This window comes from Bubalus kerabau, chromosome 17, assembly GCF_029407905.1.
Source record: "Bubalus kerabau isolate K-KA32 ecotype Philippines breed swamp buffalo chromosome 17, PCC_UOA_SB_1v2, whole genome shotgun sequence".
Taxonomy (NCBI): domain Eukaryota; kingdom Metazoa; phylum Chordata; class Mammalia; order Artiodactyla; family Bovidae; genus Bubalus; species Bubalus kerabau.
Window position 1 is genome coordinate 17,478,561 of NC_073640.1, and position 18,060 is coordinate 17,496,620.

At 55.6% G+C, this 18,060-nt stretch overlaps 1 protein-coding gene across 15 annotated transcripts in view; it reads right to left on the reverse strand.

The window, feature by feature from the left end:
* ANKRD11 (ankyrin repeat domain containing 11) overlaps positions 1–18,060 on the reverse strand; it is a 119,261-nt gene that overhangs the window by 18,173 nt on the left and 83,028 nt on the right. For 14 of the 15 annotated variants that reach the window (XM_055553144.1, XM_055553152.1, XM_055553142.1 and 11 more), the window contains 2 exons: positions 8,764–8,904; positions 4,418–4,556 (listed from right to left, as the gene is read on the reverse strand). In XM_055553144.1, coding sequence (XP_055409119.1) covers positions 4,418–4,556; positions 8,764–8,850 — 226 coding nt within the window. In that variant the 5' untranslated portion in view covers positions 8,851–8,904. Of the gene's footprint in view, positions 1–4,417; positions 4,557–8,763; positions 8,908–18,060 lie in introns of all 15 variants that reach the window. The other variant, XM_055553146.1, reaches the window with a different exon arrangement.

Consider the following 18,060-nt stretch of genomic DNA (forward strand, 5'->3'; position numbering starts at 1 on the left):
GGCGTGGCGGGTGCCAGTATCTAGAGGAGCCCATGTCTGGCTGGGCTGAGAGTCCCGGATGGAGTGGGCGCCCCGGAAGCTTGGCCACAGAGGAGTGGAGGCTGGGGTGCTGGCGCTGTAGGAGGGCCCGCCTGCCTGCCCGCCGTGTCCTGTCAGCATGCGCCCACCCCAGAAAGACTTGCAGAGCCTCCTTCCTGCCCTGTGCGACGACCCCAAGGACACGGCAGAGGAAGTGTCCCAGGCAGTGGGCCACTCCCCTCGGTGTTCTGCTAAGGTTTTGTTTCTTACATCCACCCAGAAGCAAAACAGAACCTACAGAAGCCCAGACAGCAGGTACCAAGTTAAGAGACGTGGATACTGACAGGTGTGTGTGAGCAGCAAGGGCAGGCCAGGGGGTGATGTGCGGGGGCTGGAGGCGCTGTGCCCCCCTTCTCTGGAGACATGCCCCTTCCCAGGCTGATGAGGGAGTGGTCTCGTGAACTGAACGTCCCCTCACCACTAGGAAAGCGCAACTATGTGACTTGGCACCCTGATTCTCAAGCTTGGTCATCTTGCTGGTCCTCTGTGAAGTCGGTGCAGATTTATCATCTCTTCCTGGGACGTGGTCACCCAGCCGTAGCTGCAAGGATTCCAGCAGCCCTCAGGCCTTCGCTGGTGTCCCCCCACGAGGCCTCTGGAAGATGGCTCTGCTCCCCCCACAACTGCCCAGCTGGGGCTGTGGTGAGAACAGCCCCGAGCACCTCTGTTTCAGAACCTAGCATGCAGAGTTGTGCCCCCTGACCCCAGCAGAACTGACAGCATCCAGCAGAGAAGAACCCCTGAGTCAGCAGATCCTGGCAGCAAGGACGCAGAGTGAGTTTCGGGGAGAAGACCTCCTTGTGAAACCAGGGCCACCTCTGGCTTTCGGGTGAGCTCTGCAGATGCCTCCCCCTCCACATCCCCTGGTTCTACCTGCCACTCTGAGTGGGGCCTGCTCTCACACCTGCACAGCCGCTGGGCGACCGTGTGCTCTTTCCAGAGCCGGGCTGGGCGCCCCAGCTCCCTTCTGCACCTCAGCGAGGGTGCCAGCACCGTGAGGGTTCACAGCTTGCTGCCTGTGCTGCTTCCCAGTGCGGGAGCTCTGTCCTCTCGGGGACGCCATCTGATCTCCTTGAGCCGGCTTCCCCGTGCAGCCCCTCCCGCTGCTGCCACTTGGGGGTCTGTCCTCGCTTCTACCTCTCCAGACAGAGTGGACAACAGTTGTTTCCAGCAGAGGCCATCCCGCGGGGGCAGGATGGCACGAGCCTGGGAGACCTCGCGGCCCCTAAGCGAAAGACAGCATCCTCTGGCGCAAGGATCATACGGCCGGCAGGCTGTCCTCGGCCTGTCGCTGCCACCAGAAGCCTGTGTCTGGGACACAGGGTGAGTGCCCATCATCACAGTCCTAGGCTTCCCAGCAGAGGGGTCTCTCTGGAGACTGGTTTGGCACAACAGTAGGGAATCGATGACCCCCTCAGATGTCACCACCGCCTACACTCCACCCTGAAGGGTGGGTGGGCATCCACAGTCCAGGGCTCGGTCACAGCAGGCAGGAGGTGGGGTCAGTGCCAGGCCCTGCCATCCTGACAGTGTCCTATCTCTTGGCCTCAGGAGCACACGGTCCACCACGCAGGACAGAGTCACAGCCAGGCTTCTGACCTAGAAGCCCACCCGGGCACCGTCCACACGTGGCACCACCCCCCCCCACCCCCCAGCCTGTTATGCTCCGGCCTCAGGCCTGTCACCCGGCTGCAGAGAGGACCTACTTCCGTCCGGTTTCCTGCTGCCTCCTTCTCTGTTTAAAGCAAATGACCATCACTGGCCAGCGAGAGAGATCTGTGTGGCCTTCAGCAAGTCCCTGACCCGAGGCAGGGCGTGGAGGGCAGTTTTTCTCCTCCCCATTCCTGACTAAGGCTTCAGCGCCTGGCGAGGGCGACAGAGTGTATTACACAGGACCAGACGGGAGGCCAGAATCTATGAGGTAAGGTCAGCATGAAGGGACCGAACAACAGGGCTTCCCAACCACTGACCCCAGCTTTCACTTCAGCAACCCCTGCAAACTGAAACCAGGGCTCCAGCAACACACGGAGGGGTCACCCACTCCGCTGGTCCAGCCCATCTGGAGGCCTCCAAGCACCCCTCAGGCCCCATCCCCAAACCCTGGCGACCAGTAGGCAGAGCAGCCACCTGACCCAGACCAAGTGGGCCCAGCCACGCCCTCCAGACTCAGCCCGAGATGGAGCTGGCCAGCACCCCACACCAGTCCTGCTCTCACTGGCGTCCTGAGGACTCCAGGGTCATGGCATGGGTGGCTCACAGAGTGTTACTCTGCTTTGGTCCATGCCCAGCAGGTGGCCAAGTGCCTGTGTGGTCACACAAGTGGCCTCCAGCACTCAGCAGGGCATGTTCTCAAAACTCCAGAGCCCAGCACATCCCCCCAGAACAGGCCCTGCCCCTCAGGGAAGCCACGTGCAGCCACCTCTGTCCCCAGGTGGAGGCAGTGAGACCATCATGAGACTAAGCAGGAAGCCTGGTGTGTGCTGGTCAGGTAGGTGTGTGTAGAGCTAAGCTCTGGGGGGGAAAAAAAGGCGGAATAATCTGAAGCAGGTCCCAGTCCCACCAAGACTGGCACTGGGCAACAGCAGCAGGCAGGAGGATACCCCTTCTGGACTGTCCTGGGTGCATGTTCTCGGCAGGCTGGCCCCCAGGGCAGGGGTGGGGGTCTGGGACACAGCTGAGGAGACGCCACTGGTGGCTCGGAACCAGGCTGCATCTCCCAGCAGGGGGCGCCGGAGGGACGCGGGCACTCGCCAGGGAGCCCCGGCTGCAGTGGGGGAGGGATGGGGATGACTGCAGCCCCTGGCCTCTTGGGGAGGACTTCATCCCGCCCAGATGGCTGGTCACCAGGAAGGGCAGACAGGTCAGTGACCAGGGCTGCAGGCGAGGTGCCCAGTACTGACCCAAAGGACATGACGCTCCCCGTTACTGGAGTCTGGTTTGCCCCATGAACAAACCAAATGGGTAAGAGAGCTGAGTGGTGGGCCCCTGGGGGGTCACAGTCACCCCCTGCTCCAGCAGGCAGCTCATACCCTGCTGTTGAAGGGTCACTAGTCCAGTAGGACCCGTCCCCAAAGGGGCGATGATGATTAGGAGGAGGGTGAGTGCTCCGTGTTGGGCCTCTGCACACAGTCACCCCACAGGCCTTGTGCTGAGGTGCTCCCAGCCCCCGGCCGCCCCTTCCTGGGGCAGCAGTCTTCCTGTGAGTGACAGGAAGGCCTTGCAGGAGGACACTGACCTGCAGATGCCCAGCATCCAAGAAGCCTGAAACCCAACAGCAACACTGAGCCCTGCACAAACCAGGACTGTCCAAGGCGCTCAAGCCTGAGCACGTGTCTGGGCCGGCTGTGTCCTCTGCACCAGACCTGACCCAAAGGGTCCCTGGGAGGATGCCCACGACTCTCCTTGTGAAGGACCGACCCCATGGAGGCTGGTCCACCTTCCCAGTAAAAAGTCGTACCCCAGCTGGCACCACCTGCCTGCAGCACACGACCCCATGTGCTGACTCAGGGCTGGGGGCCCAGGGGCGCCTGTGCAGGAGCTTGAGGAGGAAACAGACTCCTTCCAGGCTTCTCCCTCTGCCACTTCTCCCAACTTTCTCACGTCTATCTCATTTCTGTGCCTTTACTTGTCCTGTGACCTGACGCAAATTCTCACACAACAGGGCCTGCATCCCACTTCATCCTGGCAGGACCTCCGCTCCTTCCCCCGTGGCTGCATCCTGAGGGAAGCAGGACCCCCTCGCGGTGCCAAGGATTCGCCCATGCTTGCCCCTGGCTCAGACGATCGGCAGGCTGGGAAGGCTCCAGCCCCAGGGCCAAGAGGAGGGGAGTGAGCTGGCCAGCAGGGGGACCAGGTTCTTGCCCGGACCCAGCTCGTCCCTGTGAGCAGCTCAAGACGGAACAGCCCTGGGAGCACGGCACCTGCAGCAGTCTCCAGTCCTCCTGCATGCACTCCACCACACGTGAGGGAAGACGGCACTCGCTTCTGCCCATTTCACAGTACCCTTTGGCTTTTACTTCAAACAACTGGGTTAATTTATGTGCGTCGGCAGCCCTGAGGGGAACCCGTTTATCCTCCCATGTGAAGCTCTCCGGAGGCTAAACAGAGTGCGGGTGCCTGGGAGCTCAAAGGAAGAGGAGCTGGTGGTCACACACACACACGGTGGACAACACGGGAGGCCCCTGGGCCGGGGCAATTCTCTGTAGGAAACCTTCCCTATCGGCTCCCAGTCACCCCGCCATCAGTAAAGAGCCTCGCCCAGCACCCCTCCCAGGCCTTCAAGAAGGACCCCCCGGAGTCAGCGCAGAGCCCAGACTGCGAGGGTGGGCGAGAGTGGTACCTGTGTCCGAGTCCTTCTGTTCTCCATTGGCCCCCACGGTGAAGGGCAGCTTCCTCTTGGGCGCACGCTCTCTCACCTCCTTCCCACCATCACTGCGGTCCAGCTTTGGGGTCTTGGTTAGAGAAACTTTATCTTTGTCCTGGAAAAGAAAGTTAACACCTTCAGACACCATCCCCAAATTAAAGTTTCAACGTCCTCACATCTACAAGGACTTCACTTCCTGTGTCAGGAGAACACACCTCACACTTGGTAATGGAGCCTTCTACCCGCCAGCCATGGCACTGCTCCTGGGACGGACTTGGAGGTGAGCAAACACACCTTCAGAGAGGCTTGACCAATGGTGCCCACTGTGCACTATGAAGCCTCCCACTGGACAGGAGCGTGTCTACCCAAGACAGCGGGCTCCCCTCCTTCCCATGGGCAGCCCCCTGCCCGCTCCATGCTCGTCATCTCTGCCCTCACTGCAGGCCTGTGACCCTGCAGGCGGCCCCAGGGTGGGCGGCCCACCCCAGCTCAGGAGCTGGCCTGGACGGTGGTGGGGCGTGGCCATCACTCCCAGCCCTGCTGGCCTCTCGGCAGGTTAAGGACCCAGAAGCCCGCATTCCAGCCCCATCCAGGGAAGTCCAGTCACGCGTCTGCCTTGGTGTCACTGTCTGCAGAACCAGAGGTGATGCCTGCCTCGCGGGAGGGGTGGAGGGCTCAGACTCCACCAGGCCCCACCCAGAAAGAGCAGCACACAGAGCTCTGTGAGTGGGGTGGGACGGGGCACACTTGGTGGCACCTCCAACTACGCAGTGTCCGGCTCACCAGCCCACAGGGCACCGCACAGGCCGTTGGGCTCGCGCGGACACGGAAGACGGCACTGCTACCGCCATGCGGGTCCCTTCCCCAGCAGCAAGCTTTCTTTCTGGAATCCTCCCCACACACACCACCCTCACAACACCGAGGCCCTCAGGTGATCCTAGGAGGGGACACTGAGGCCTGGATGCCGCACAGCCCTGTCTCCTGCGGCCCCAACAGCCCTCTGGTCTTGGAAGGTAACAAGACACCCTGGGTGACCAGGGGTCCCACCAAAGCACACCACAAGCTGCAGGGGCATCTGGAGTGCGCAGAGGGGCCAGCTAGGCGAGGCCTGACACAGGCCCGCCTGTCCCCACCTGCACCCCACCCCTGCCGGAGAACAGACCCACCAGCTAAGCCCCAGGAGCCTCATCACCTTCCCACCAAGAAAACTCCTGGCCCAGCCAGTGACTCTGATCTTTAGACAGAAAAAAGATAATCCAAATCACAATGTCAGAAATGCAAAACATTTGAAAAATCAATGTAATTCACATTAAGAAAATAAAGTACAGAAATCATGACCCTCTCAACTGCAGAAATGGCCTGAGTCATCCTGACACCACCCCCCAAGACACTGTGAGAAGGGTGTCCCCACTTGACACAGGCTCTGCTGCAAAAGATGGGGTTCAAGGCGAGAATACCTATAATCACAACTACTGAAAAACAAAACCACTTTTTAATGAGCAAAAGAATACGAGCGTGCACTTAAGAAAGCGCCTCCACTCCAGCACAGCCATGGGTGCGGGCGCCCACCCAGACAACAGCCTTAGGGGGTGGCTCCTCCAGTCAGAGCAGGGCCCCCCCGAAACCCTGATCTTCCTGAGGGATGGCAGGATTGGACACCTGGAAGAATCATGAGGAATATACAGTCCAACTCTTCAGACTGGTGAGTGGGTGAGGGAGGCTGCTGGACAGAAAGTGGGTGGTTCCTACACGCTACAGACAACTAGGAAGTCACACTGAAGCATGCCGTGTTAATATCAAGAGACATCACACAGGAATAAACCTAACAAAAGATGCTCAAGGCCTCTACGCAGATGACAAATATCCCTGAGAACAGAAACAGGACTGATAAAACGGAGGCCACTTGTGTTCATCACTGTTAACCCAGCAAATCTCCCAAACACATCTTCGCATTCAGAGCAGTCAAAGCCCAGCAGATCAACCTTTTCCAAAATGTACATGGAAACCAAAGGGGCAAGAATAACAAGGATAATTCTGGAGAACAATGAAAGCGGACAAATTAAATTACCAGGTACCAAGATTACACAACAGGTGGCCCTAAGCTAAAGGCCAAAGGTCCAGAGCAAAGAGCAGAAGTGAACCCCACGTGACCGCCACAACCCAGGAGGAATGGACAGCCTTCCCGTGACAGTGACCAGGTGGACATCCATGGGAAGAAAATAAACATGGACCTTCCTTCGCAGCTCAAAACAAAACTGAGTCCAGACGGATCACAGAGAGCCTGTAGACAACAGGAAAACACGTGTCTGTCTATAGACGTCACTGAGTGTCAGAATGGATCGCGTCCACCTCGACCAGGTTCTGGGGTGCAGAACTGTGCAGTCACTTTGCAAAGTGAAAGTGAAGTCGCTCAGTCGTATCCAATTCTGTGACCCCATGGACTGTAGCCTACCAGGCTCCTCCCTCCATGGGCTTCTCCAGGCAAGAGTACTGGAGTGGGTTGCCATTTCCTTCTCCAGGCGATCTTCCCAACCCAGAGATTGAACCCGGGTCTCCCGCATTGCAGGCGGACACTTTACCATCTGAGCCCCCAGAGGAGCAGTCATTTTGCCCAACTAGTAAACCCTATCTGTCACCTCTGCAGAAAACCCCCCCAATGTATGTGTGCTCACATCCCAGACCTGCATCCGCACAACGGAGGTGGAGCTGAACATCCACACAGCAGACACCACGCAGCCCCAGAGGGAGAACCTCCTTCTTGACAGCAAGAGCCTATCCACGGGAAAGCAGCAGAAATCCCTGCCGTGGGTGCACACGCCCTGTGGGCGGGGAGGCATGGTTAGCGCAGAGGCTTGAGGGGGGCGGGATGGCCCCCAAGGACACTGGCGGTGCTGTGAAACCTGGTCTCCATCATGGTGCTCCCACGCTCTAGAAACGAAAGGTGCATTTCTACTCCAATAAAACATGAGTGCCTAGCAGCTGGCTAACAGTGTGCAGAAACACACTGCACACACTGCTCTGGGCTGTGGGCTTGCCACCTCACGCCCACTGCCCACAGCTTCCTGCAAACCCCTGGGCGCTCCTCCACAGACACCCCTCCACCCCACAAGTCTGGGTGCTCATCGCTCTCAAGGTCGGACCCATCCCTTCCCTCATGGAGTCCGCTGTGGGCACGTGTGGCTGTCACACAGCTGTGCCCGGTAAGCACAGGGAGCTACAGCCCAGGTCCTGCAGAGCGGGGCAGGGTGAGGGCTGGATTGGGAGCAGAAGGGGCTCACACTCGGCACAGTTTGTTCCTTGAGGCTTTTTCTCTATTCCTTCTGTGCCCTCACAGACAAGCAGCAGTCCCCAGGCGACACCTGCCTCGCAGGTCACGGGGACCACCGGAGTCCATCCAGGATGGCAAAACCCTGTCCCTTCGCTGCCACCAGAAAGCCTGTCTGGGGACCTCCCTGGTGGTCCAGAGGTTAAATTAACACTCTGCACTTCCAATGGAGGGGGCGCAGGCTCAACCCCTGGACGGGGAACTAAGATCTGGCAGACCCCTGCCCCTGCCGCCCTTCCTGGGCTTCAGCATCTGCACGTGGATCCTGAGAGCCAGCGCTTCTACAGTTTCCCAGCATTCAGAGGAGCAGGGAGTCTGAGGCCTCGTCCAAGACCTGCTCGAAAACCACACGATGAAGCAGCACCAAGCCACACCAAGCTTCCACATGAGGTCATCTGTGCACCACCCCCTCCTCCTGGACAGGAGCCAGGGCACGGGCCACAGACCGCCTTTGTGGGTGGCCCTCCCTCGGGAAGGCTGCGAGTCTGGGATTCTGCAGACCAGCCTGGAGGGGACACTGGGGTCACGGTGCGTGGGGCACACGGCACACACACTGCACAGCCCCGAGCCCAGGGCACCAGCACGCTAACAGGACACAAGGGTGCAGGTCGACATCCCATCTCCTGTTCACACTGGGTCGAGCAAAACTGGGAGTCCAGTTGCCCAACAGTGTCTCGGTTAGGACTGCTCACACGGCCACCGTCACATTTGGCCTGCTCACAGCTGAGGTCAGAACCCGGGGTCCTGGGGTCTCTCAGACAGGCACCAGCTTCTGTCCATGGACCCAGTGCTGAAAGCACTCTGCTGCCAAACGACAAACACATCCTTCAGAGGAAGCTGGTGCTGTCGTCCACAGCCACCCAGACCACGGCAGCTCCTCCCACGCTGGCCCCAGAGGGGGCCCGACACCAGCGCCCTGCGCTGGGACAAGCAGAGCAGCCCGGGCAGGCAGGTGGGCGACACCCGGGTCTGACCCCGTGCAGATGCGGGAGCTCACCTTTTTTCCGGGCTGCTTCTCCACCATGTCGCTGCTCAGGGAACGCTCTTCCTGCTGTGGGGTTCTAGAACACCCACCCTTGGGCATCGTTTCTCCTCAATGGGCCTTCATTCACGCCGCCATCGCTTCATCATCAACCGTCTGCTTCAAAACAGAAGACATGGGATTAAGGTTCGGTGACCCCACAAGAAACCCAAGCACCTCCAGTCAGCGTTGCACGATGCGTGGGTGCAGTGGCTCTTCTGAAGGGGTCCCCTCCCCCGTCAGGGTCCAGAACAGGGCTTTTCCTGACGCACCACCCAGTGGCGAGCCCGGCAGGGCACTGTCTACACCCCACGACAGAGAACATGGTGGGGCCTTGGGGTTCACGTGGGAGTCCAGCTACCAGGCATCTAGAGACCCCACTGCATCCTATGGAGTTGGTCAGTCCCACCCACCACCCTCCCCGCAGAAACCCAGCGGAGGCTCTGCCCGGCTCGATGTCTCACTACCGCGTGCCGCTCCCTGGCCGCCCGGCACGTGCCAGCCTCTCTCTGCGCCTGTTCACGAGTCTCTTCTGCCTGCGGCTGCACTGACCTAACCCACGCTGAGCCTGCCCGGCGTGGACAGTGCCGCACATCCCGTCCATCACGCCCAGCCTGTTCACTGTTTTTGGCAGAAGGAACAGGAAAAAGAAGCACTGCTCTGTCTTCCTGGCAGTGCCCTCCTCAGCCCTCATCCTCGCAGTCAGAGAAAGCGTGTCACACCAACCAGATCACGCCCCCGGGGCCTGCCGTGCTGGACGAGGGTCTCACACAGCTCACCAGAGTTAGAATCAGAATTAGAATCAGAATCAGCCTCTGCTCTGAACGGCTTTTCAAACATACTGTGCGGAAGCATCTGGAGTGGGAGCTCCAACCTGCCCTTCACCAGCCTCCCAAGAACCTGTCTTCTGTCTCCATGTCAACTGGTAAGAGTTCACAAAGGACCCCCAGCTTATAACTGGCTGACACAGTCTGGTGGCACAGCATCACACGAGGGCCCAGGTTCACCTCCGCACATCCCAGGGCTGAGGCCGGAAATGGTATTCCCTGTCTATAACTGAAACTGGGAATTCCCAGCTTTCTTCTACTTTCCTACTACAAAGCTGGACCATCTCAGAACCTGACTCAGGACAGTGGTTGAAGCTCCATACTACCTGGGAACTCATCAGTAATGTTTCCATAAAAACTTAAAAGATTATGCAGAAGATAAATTTTTTAAAAAACTGACTGCCTAGTCTCAAGATGAGAAAAATTGAGCCAAGGAGCCCTGGGACACTCACCCCTCTTGCTCCAAGACATGGGTACCTCTGAGTGTGTGTGGCCACCTCACAGATCCATGAGTCCTGGACCCTGATCTCGCGGTGTCCAGACCAGGAGAGCATGCAGAGGCCAGTCCACACTTTTAAAACTTGTCTTAGTACATGCCCTGTGGATCTGAGTTGCACAAAGCCAGGCCACTCTTCACTAATCTTGTTTCCTTTTGTAAAATAGTTACTTTTCAGTAAAGGTCTGCTGTGGCAAACCCTCAGGCATGTGAGGATTCAGGCCCAGCCACTGAGCACCTGTGTGGCGACCCCGGGCACAGGCAGGAGCGGGAGGACTGGCTGTCAGGAGCACGGTCAGGAAACCACACAGTGATCCCTGTGCAGAAGCCCATATGGGCAGGAGTAAAGTAGGAAAAAATCTTGTAGAAAGAAAGAAAGAACCCTGCTAATAAACCTAACAAGGAAAGCAGAGAACCTCAAGTTCCATAAAAAAAATATTAATTTAAAAAATTAATGTCACAGTTTTTAAAAAACTGCAGAACAGTGCTGACACTGCCTGACGCTGACACGGGCCCCCACAGGCCGAGCCCAGGGCGGGCGAGCTGCACTCCCACCGAGGACTCTGCTGCCGGCAAAGTCCACGTGCAGAAACGGCAGTGGTTCCCCCCATTCCACCCCCGCCACAGAACCCACAGACCAGCAAGAACATGCACTGGACGGCAGAGAACGTCTCTGCAGCCTCAAGGTAAAGACGACACCTGCAGAGCCAGAGCACTGACCATAGTGGCCAAGTCTGCAAATTCTGACACCTGGAAAGCAGCACGTTTTGTTCATTAAAGGTCACCATCCCACAGGAGAAGAGGGAGCTTCCTACACATGCACCTGCCAGCAAGCCCTTAGGCAGCCTCTGCAGAGAGCACCCACAAACTGGCAAGCCAGAGAGTGGACGTCCACTGCAGACATGGACGCAAGACTTAAACAGGCCCTTCACAAGAGAGGAAATCCAGATAAGAAATGCAAACAAAAACCAAAACAAGATACAGAACATCAGCAAGGACACAGAGCAGAACTGACATCCTGACAGGAGCACGGACAGAGCCATGCACACAGCCCCACCACACAGGCCCCAGCGGCCCCAGGGGCAACTGAGTCACACAGGCCCAACCACCTCACAGGTCACAGGGGGAGAAGGGCATACTGTCTGTCTGCCTAACTGAGGCGACAGGATGACTAAGACATCGAGTGGTGATCGCTGTACAAGTGTGGAGGGGAGTCACGCCTGGGAGTGTGACAGGAGTTTTCTACACAAAGCCCACACCCATGTGCACTTTGTGAGAATGAGATTCTACATTTTTATCAATATTTTGCAGATTTTTAGATGTTATGTTACATTTCACAGTAATAAAGTTTAAAATGCTGGTTACGGACAGACTGCACCCTAGGAGGTGATCAGAAAGTGGGGGGCTGGTGACCATCTCCCTTTGGGGGCGCCATGCCATGTACAGAAGGGCAGGTCATTGGACACAGGGCACAGCAGCTCAGGGCTCCCAGGCTGCAGGGGGACCCTCCCCTGGCACAGAGCACACGACAAGCCACTGTAACTGCGGCCAGAGTGGAAACGAAAACCTGATCAATTAAAGGTGAACACACAGCTCTGAAGATGGGGGTGAAGGGGCTGCAAACGCAGGAGGGAAAACAGCCATCTTACACAGAAGGACCAAGATGCACAGGAAATGCAGGAGAAGACAGGGACAGGCTGGCACCCACCTGAGAACTCAGGTGACCAAGAGCACAGGGGGCAAGTCCACACACCTCCACGGCTGATCCACAGAGAAAGAATGTGACAGAGATGACCAAGAGACAAAAGCACAAGCAAGAGGAAGACCAGTCTTCAGGAAGACCAGACTCAAGACCCAGAGGAGGAGAGCTCTGGGGAAAGACAGGACAGGGAAAGTGGCCCTGGGTGACCCTGCAGCATTGCCAAAAGCCAGGGACACAAAGCCCACCCACTAGGCGGCTGCAGGGCAAGTGGAGAGCAGAGCCAGCACCAGGTCCAGAGTAACCCCCACAGGGTCACCACGTGGAGAAGGTGACCCGAGAGGTTGGGCAGCGACGCTGGTGTTAGAAACCTGCAAACCTGGTTCAGTGCTCAAAAACTAATCAACATAACCCACCACATCAACAGGTCAGAGAAGAAGAATCACCCAATCCTAACAACTGATGCAGAAAATGTGTCTGGCATTCAAAGCCTAAGACTTTGAGGCCCAAGCCCTCGGCACCACAGGGTCCAGCAACCGCTCAGAGAGAGGAGGGGCGTGGACAGCACCTCAGCCAGCATCGCCCTGACAGTGAGACACGGGACACGCCTCCTTCCCACTCCCGCTTCTGGACATCCTCCTTGAAGCACCAGTCAGAGAGTGAGGAAGAAAAGGGGGAAAAGAGAAAAACAAATTGGGACGGAAAATAAAACTTTCTGCTGGATAACGACATGACTGTCTATCAAAAAACTGCAAGGAATCTACCAAAAACTCCACGATACAGTGAGCTCAAAGAGGCTGCAAAATAGCAGATCAACACACAAAAATCCACCCTATGTCTACTAATTAGCAAGAACATGTAAAAACAACAAAAACACAGTATCATTAACAAGTGCTCCAAATAATAATGGGAACTCAGGTATACATCTCAAAAAAACCTATAAAAACCTGTACAAATTTTAGGAACAGTAGGAGAAATCTTTGAGACCTTAGATGGGCAGCGTTCTTAGACACGACACCAGCAGAGCCATTCATTCAAAAAGGGAAACACGGGTCCTCTGCATCTCAGCCAAACTGAAAGCCGCCCAGTGAAGACCGGATTTACAGGATGAAGAGACAAACTGCCCACCACAAGTCAGGCGAATGACAAACATCCAAACAGAAAATGGACAAAAGACACAAGCGACACAAGCAGACTCTTCACCAAAGGAGAAACACGAGCATGAGAGGGAGTTTGGGGGCGCGCCCGGAGATGCAGCTCACATCCTGCGGGCTTCCTGACCATACTCGGCCCCCATTGCTGCAGCATGTTCAGCAGCCATGTTTTAGGAAGTGGAATAACCACAACACAGCACCAGGAGGCACCGCTCACAGCTCATGACGTCACTGTGAGCATGTTCCCGGGGTGTGTCAAGGGCAAAGACAGAAACAGACGGTTTTCCTCACAATGAGGAGCTGTCAGGACATTTCACAAACACTGGCCTAAGCAGGTAAGGACAGAAATCTGTTGCTTTTCTATACACTAATAATGAACGGTCAGAAAGAAAGAAACCCCATTTTGAACGGCATGAAAGAGTACCTAGGAGTAAAACTTATCTACAGAGATGAAAGATCTACACTGTAAAAACTATAAAACACTGGTGAAGGAAATTTGAAGGTGATATAAAAAAATGGAAAGATATCTTATGCTCTTGAGTTGGGACAAATTAATACTGTTAAGATGGCCAGATGACCCAAAGCAATCTACTGGTTTAACACAATCTCTATCATAATATCTATGACATTTTCCACAGAACTAAAACAAATAACCTAAAATTTACACAGAAGCACAATTTTTGCCCAATTGCCAAAGCAGTCTTTTTCTTTTCTTTTTTTTTTTTTTAAGGCTGCTTTGTATGGCCTGCAGGAGCATGGTTCTCCAACCAGCGATCACACCTGTGCCCCTTATCCCGGGAGCACAGAATCTTAACCACTGGATGGTGAGGGAGTTACTGCCAAACCAGCCCTAAGGCGAAGGGACAAAGCTGGAGGAATCATGCTCCCTGACTTGAGACTAGATTCTAGAGCTCCAAAAGTCAGAACAGTATGGTGTTGACAGAGACACAGACATTTAGATCACAGATCAATGTAACAGGACCAAGACCCAAAAACCTATGGCAATCAATCTATGACGAAGAATACACATGGAGAAAAGACAGTCTCTTCAATAAGTGGTTCTGGGAAAACTGGACAGCTATATGTAAAAGATTACAGATTAGAACATTTCCCCACACCATATACAAAAATAAATTAAAATGGACCTAAATGTAAGACCGCAAACCATACAACTCCTAGAAGAAAACATAGGCAGAACTTTCTTTGACATAAGTCACAGAAATGTTTTTTTGGATCCATCTCTAAAGGCAAAAGAAATGAAAGCAAAAATAAACAAAGGGTATCTAAGTAAATTTTAAACTTTTGCACAACAAAAGAAATCATAAAAAGGACAACTTACTGAGTGGAAGAAAACACCTGCAGATGATATAACCAAAAGGGGTTAATATCCAAATGATAGAAACATCAATATCCTGGCAGTCCAGAGGTTAGGACTCCACACGTTCACTGCTAAGGACATAGGTTCAGTCCCTGGTCGAGGAATTAAGATCCCACAAGCCTCATACTGTGGCCCTATGTGTGTGTATATATACAGATATATATGTATATTACATGTAAATATGTATACAACATATAAAGAATTTAGACACTGAAAACATTAAAAAAAAAATTTTCAGAAAACGGGCAAGAGACCTGAATAGACATTTTTCCAAAGAAGACACACATATGACCAACAGGCACATGAGAAGATGCTTCACGCGGCTAATGATGAGAGAACGTAAGTGAGAACCACAGTGCGGCGCCACCTCACACTGTTCAGAATGGTCGTCATTAAAGCGTACAGATACCAAATGCTAGGGAGGATGTGGAGAAGAGAGCCTTCACGCACTGCTGGTGGTAATGCGGACTGGTGTGGCCACTGTGAGGTTCCTTAAAAAACTAAAGACAGAACTATCATATGACCCAGCAACTCCACTCTGGTATATGTCTGGAAAAAACAACAATACTAATTCAAGATGATACATGCACCCCAGTGTGCACAGCAGCACTGGTCAAAATAGCCAAGACTCAGAGACAGCCTAAACGGCCATCTGCAGATGACTGGATAAAGATGTGATGCACATGCGCACACACACACACACACACACACACACACACACACACGATGGACTATTAATCAGCCATAAAAAATGAAATTTTGCAGCAACACAGATGGATTTGGAGAGCATTACACAAAGCCAAGTAGGTCAGACAGGCAAAGACACACACCGCATGACACCACTTCTGCAGAATCTAAAACACACAACAGACTGGTGACTAGACTCACAGATGTCGAGGACAAACCAGCGGCCACCAGCAAGCAGATGTAAGGCAGAGGGGCAGGAGAGAGGTGTGGACCTAACAGAATCAAACTCCTACATGTAACAGAAATAAGCTGTAAGGCTGCACTGCACAGCACGGGAATTACAGACGGCACCTTACAGTAGCCATACTGGAGTCTGATCTATAAAAACACCAAACCACTGCCTTGTGGACCTGAAACATATATAACATGGCAGATCAAGTATGCTTCAATGAAGGAAAACAAAGCAGCGGAGTTTTGTGACTGGGCAGGAGGGTCTGTGCTGGAGACCCTGGGACTCAACGACCTCACGGCGGCTCACCCAGGCCCCCAGCCGCCCCAGGTTGTCACATGCAGACCGTGGGCAGCAAGACCCAAGTCAGCGGGTGGCTGGACGCTGCCTCTGCTGTGATCACTTTATCACAACATGGACATGCCCCGCCGCCCCTGATGACACCCTTGGGTAGACCTTTCATCAGTTTCTAAATTAAGACGTGACGGGAGCTTCACAGGAAACTCAACACACTTCCAGCCAGTTGGTTCGAAAAAGCCTTAATTGTGACTTTGACGATGGGCTTCTGGCCACATGACCAGGCAGCCAAGCAGCTTGAGGACTCAGCACCGCCATCCTCAGGCGTGGGCAAGGCCCAGGGTCGAGACGAGGACACTGCCTCCACCAGCCTGGAGCAGCCTGCCTGAACACACACACGCACGAGCATACGACACACAACCTCACAGTCTGGGCCACCAGCCCCGTGTGAAAGTGCTAACACCTCCCCTGTCCTGGCACTTTCCCACAAGGCTCGGGTAACAGCCATCACCACCGTGGGAACCAAGCCCCCAGGAGCCCCGAGGCACCCGGCCTACAAAGGTGCCTTCTGAGGAAGCGGAGGGGCCGCCTGCCCAGAGCTGGGGCCTCCGGGGGCCCTCCCGCTCTGCCCGGCCCTCAATACCTCCCTGTGCCCCCAGGCTGGCCTACGCTGCTGGACAAACTGAAGGACCGCTGACAGAAGAATTCTGTACAAGCCTAACATTTTGGACATAAAGGGACATCTCCCCGTCAGGAAACTAGGCAGAGGGATGGACACGGAGCAGAGTGCCAGGGCGGGAGGTGCTGCCCAGCCCCGCGTGGCCAGCACATGGTGATCACAGGCCTCCCAGGGCAGAGCAGGGTGCCGTCTGGGCGAGCCCAGGAGGAGGACCCGCTGTGTGCCCCTCCTCCTCCAGAAGGCCCAGTGCCCATGCACAGGTGACCGAGCAGGGGTCTCTCCGGGGGTCTGGTCGTACAGCCCACGCGCCCCACGGTGCATTCCTGCCGCGTGTCCTCACTGAGGACATGTGTCGCCCAGTCCCCCACTCTTCTAGAAGTGCTTTTTAAAAAGGCCGTTCACGTCAGCCTGCTGGGCCGTGTGCTCTGACAGTGCGCTCACCCCTAGTGGCCGGCGGCACTTCAGCTGGTTGTCTGCTAGGCCTGTGTGGACTTGAAAAATTTTAGGAAGAAGACTGCAGGTTGGCCTCTGAGCAAGCCTGGGAGGGTGCCTTGCTTTTTGGTAGCCTTTTTCTACAAAACACCTTCTGTTTTAGGAAGCAGGGTGTACATGGACGCAGTGTTTCCAGCACAGGTAGGTCCAGGCTGCTGTGAGTCCTGGCAGCAGTGTCCCCTCTGACAGATGGCTGGGCCAGGGTGGCCTTGGCCCCGGGAAAACCTCAGCAGCATGTGACAGGGGCAGCAGCCTCGGCGGTGCCCGGCTTGGACAGGTGGACATGCAGGGCTGCAGGCGTGTCATCGTGGGGCCCAGCGGAGGACGCGTCTGGGGAGTGCTCACGCCTGTCCTGTGACACCGTGAGAAATGGTGATGCTGCTGCACCAGCAGGCACTCACAGCTGCACTTGGCGTGTCTCACGGCAGAGGAGCCTTGGAGATGGGTTCACTAGGTCTGGGCTCCCGCTGCAGGCTGAGAACAAAGGCAGGAGGAAGAAGCTTCTTGGCAGGTTTGTCCATGTCACTGGACAGATGTGAGCACCCACCTTGCGTGGGGCAGTGCCCCCAGACGCGTCCTCCGCTGGGCCCCATGACGACACCCCTGTGCCCTGAACAGTCACTTGTCCCAGCCAGGCACCGTCAAGGCTGCTGCCCCCGTCATGTGCTGCTGAGGTTTTCCTGGGACCAAGGCCACCCTGGCCCAGCCATCTGTCAAAGGGGACACTGCTGCCAGACTCATGGCAGCCTAGAAGGGACCTATCCGTGGTGGAAACACTGTCCACATACGCTCTGCTTCCTAAAACAGAAAGCTTTTTGTAGAAATAGAAAAAGGCTACCAAGAAAACAATCATCTCTGCTTTCCTTACATTTAAATAAATGGTGGGTTATTTCCCTCTTTTAATAGCAAGGTTTGCCAGGGGGATGCATGGAACAAAACAAGCCTAATGAGTTAACAAATAAGTCATCCAGAAATAAACCCATAATGAAGCCACCTCTTTTGCCCCAAAAGTCACCATCAGCCAGCCTTGGGGATGAGGGACCAGGGAGGGACGCAGAGTCCTCAGCTCCTGACGTGTCACTGTGGAACTTGAGCAAGGAGACGCTGGCTGACCTCTCAGAGCAACTGCACTGGCCGAGGCCTTCTAAACGCAGGTCCAGCACCAGACAGGAGCTGTACGCGCCCCAGCCCCAGGCCCTGCTCGTAGTGACCCTGTGCCCTTGTGACACGGGCGGCGTGGCCGATGCCTCTCCCGAGGGCCCTTCCCGGGCACTGGCTCCGCTCACTCGGAGCAGGACACGTGCTGACCGTGGCAGACGCTCTCCCAAACTCACC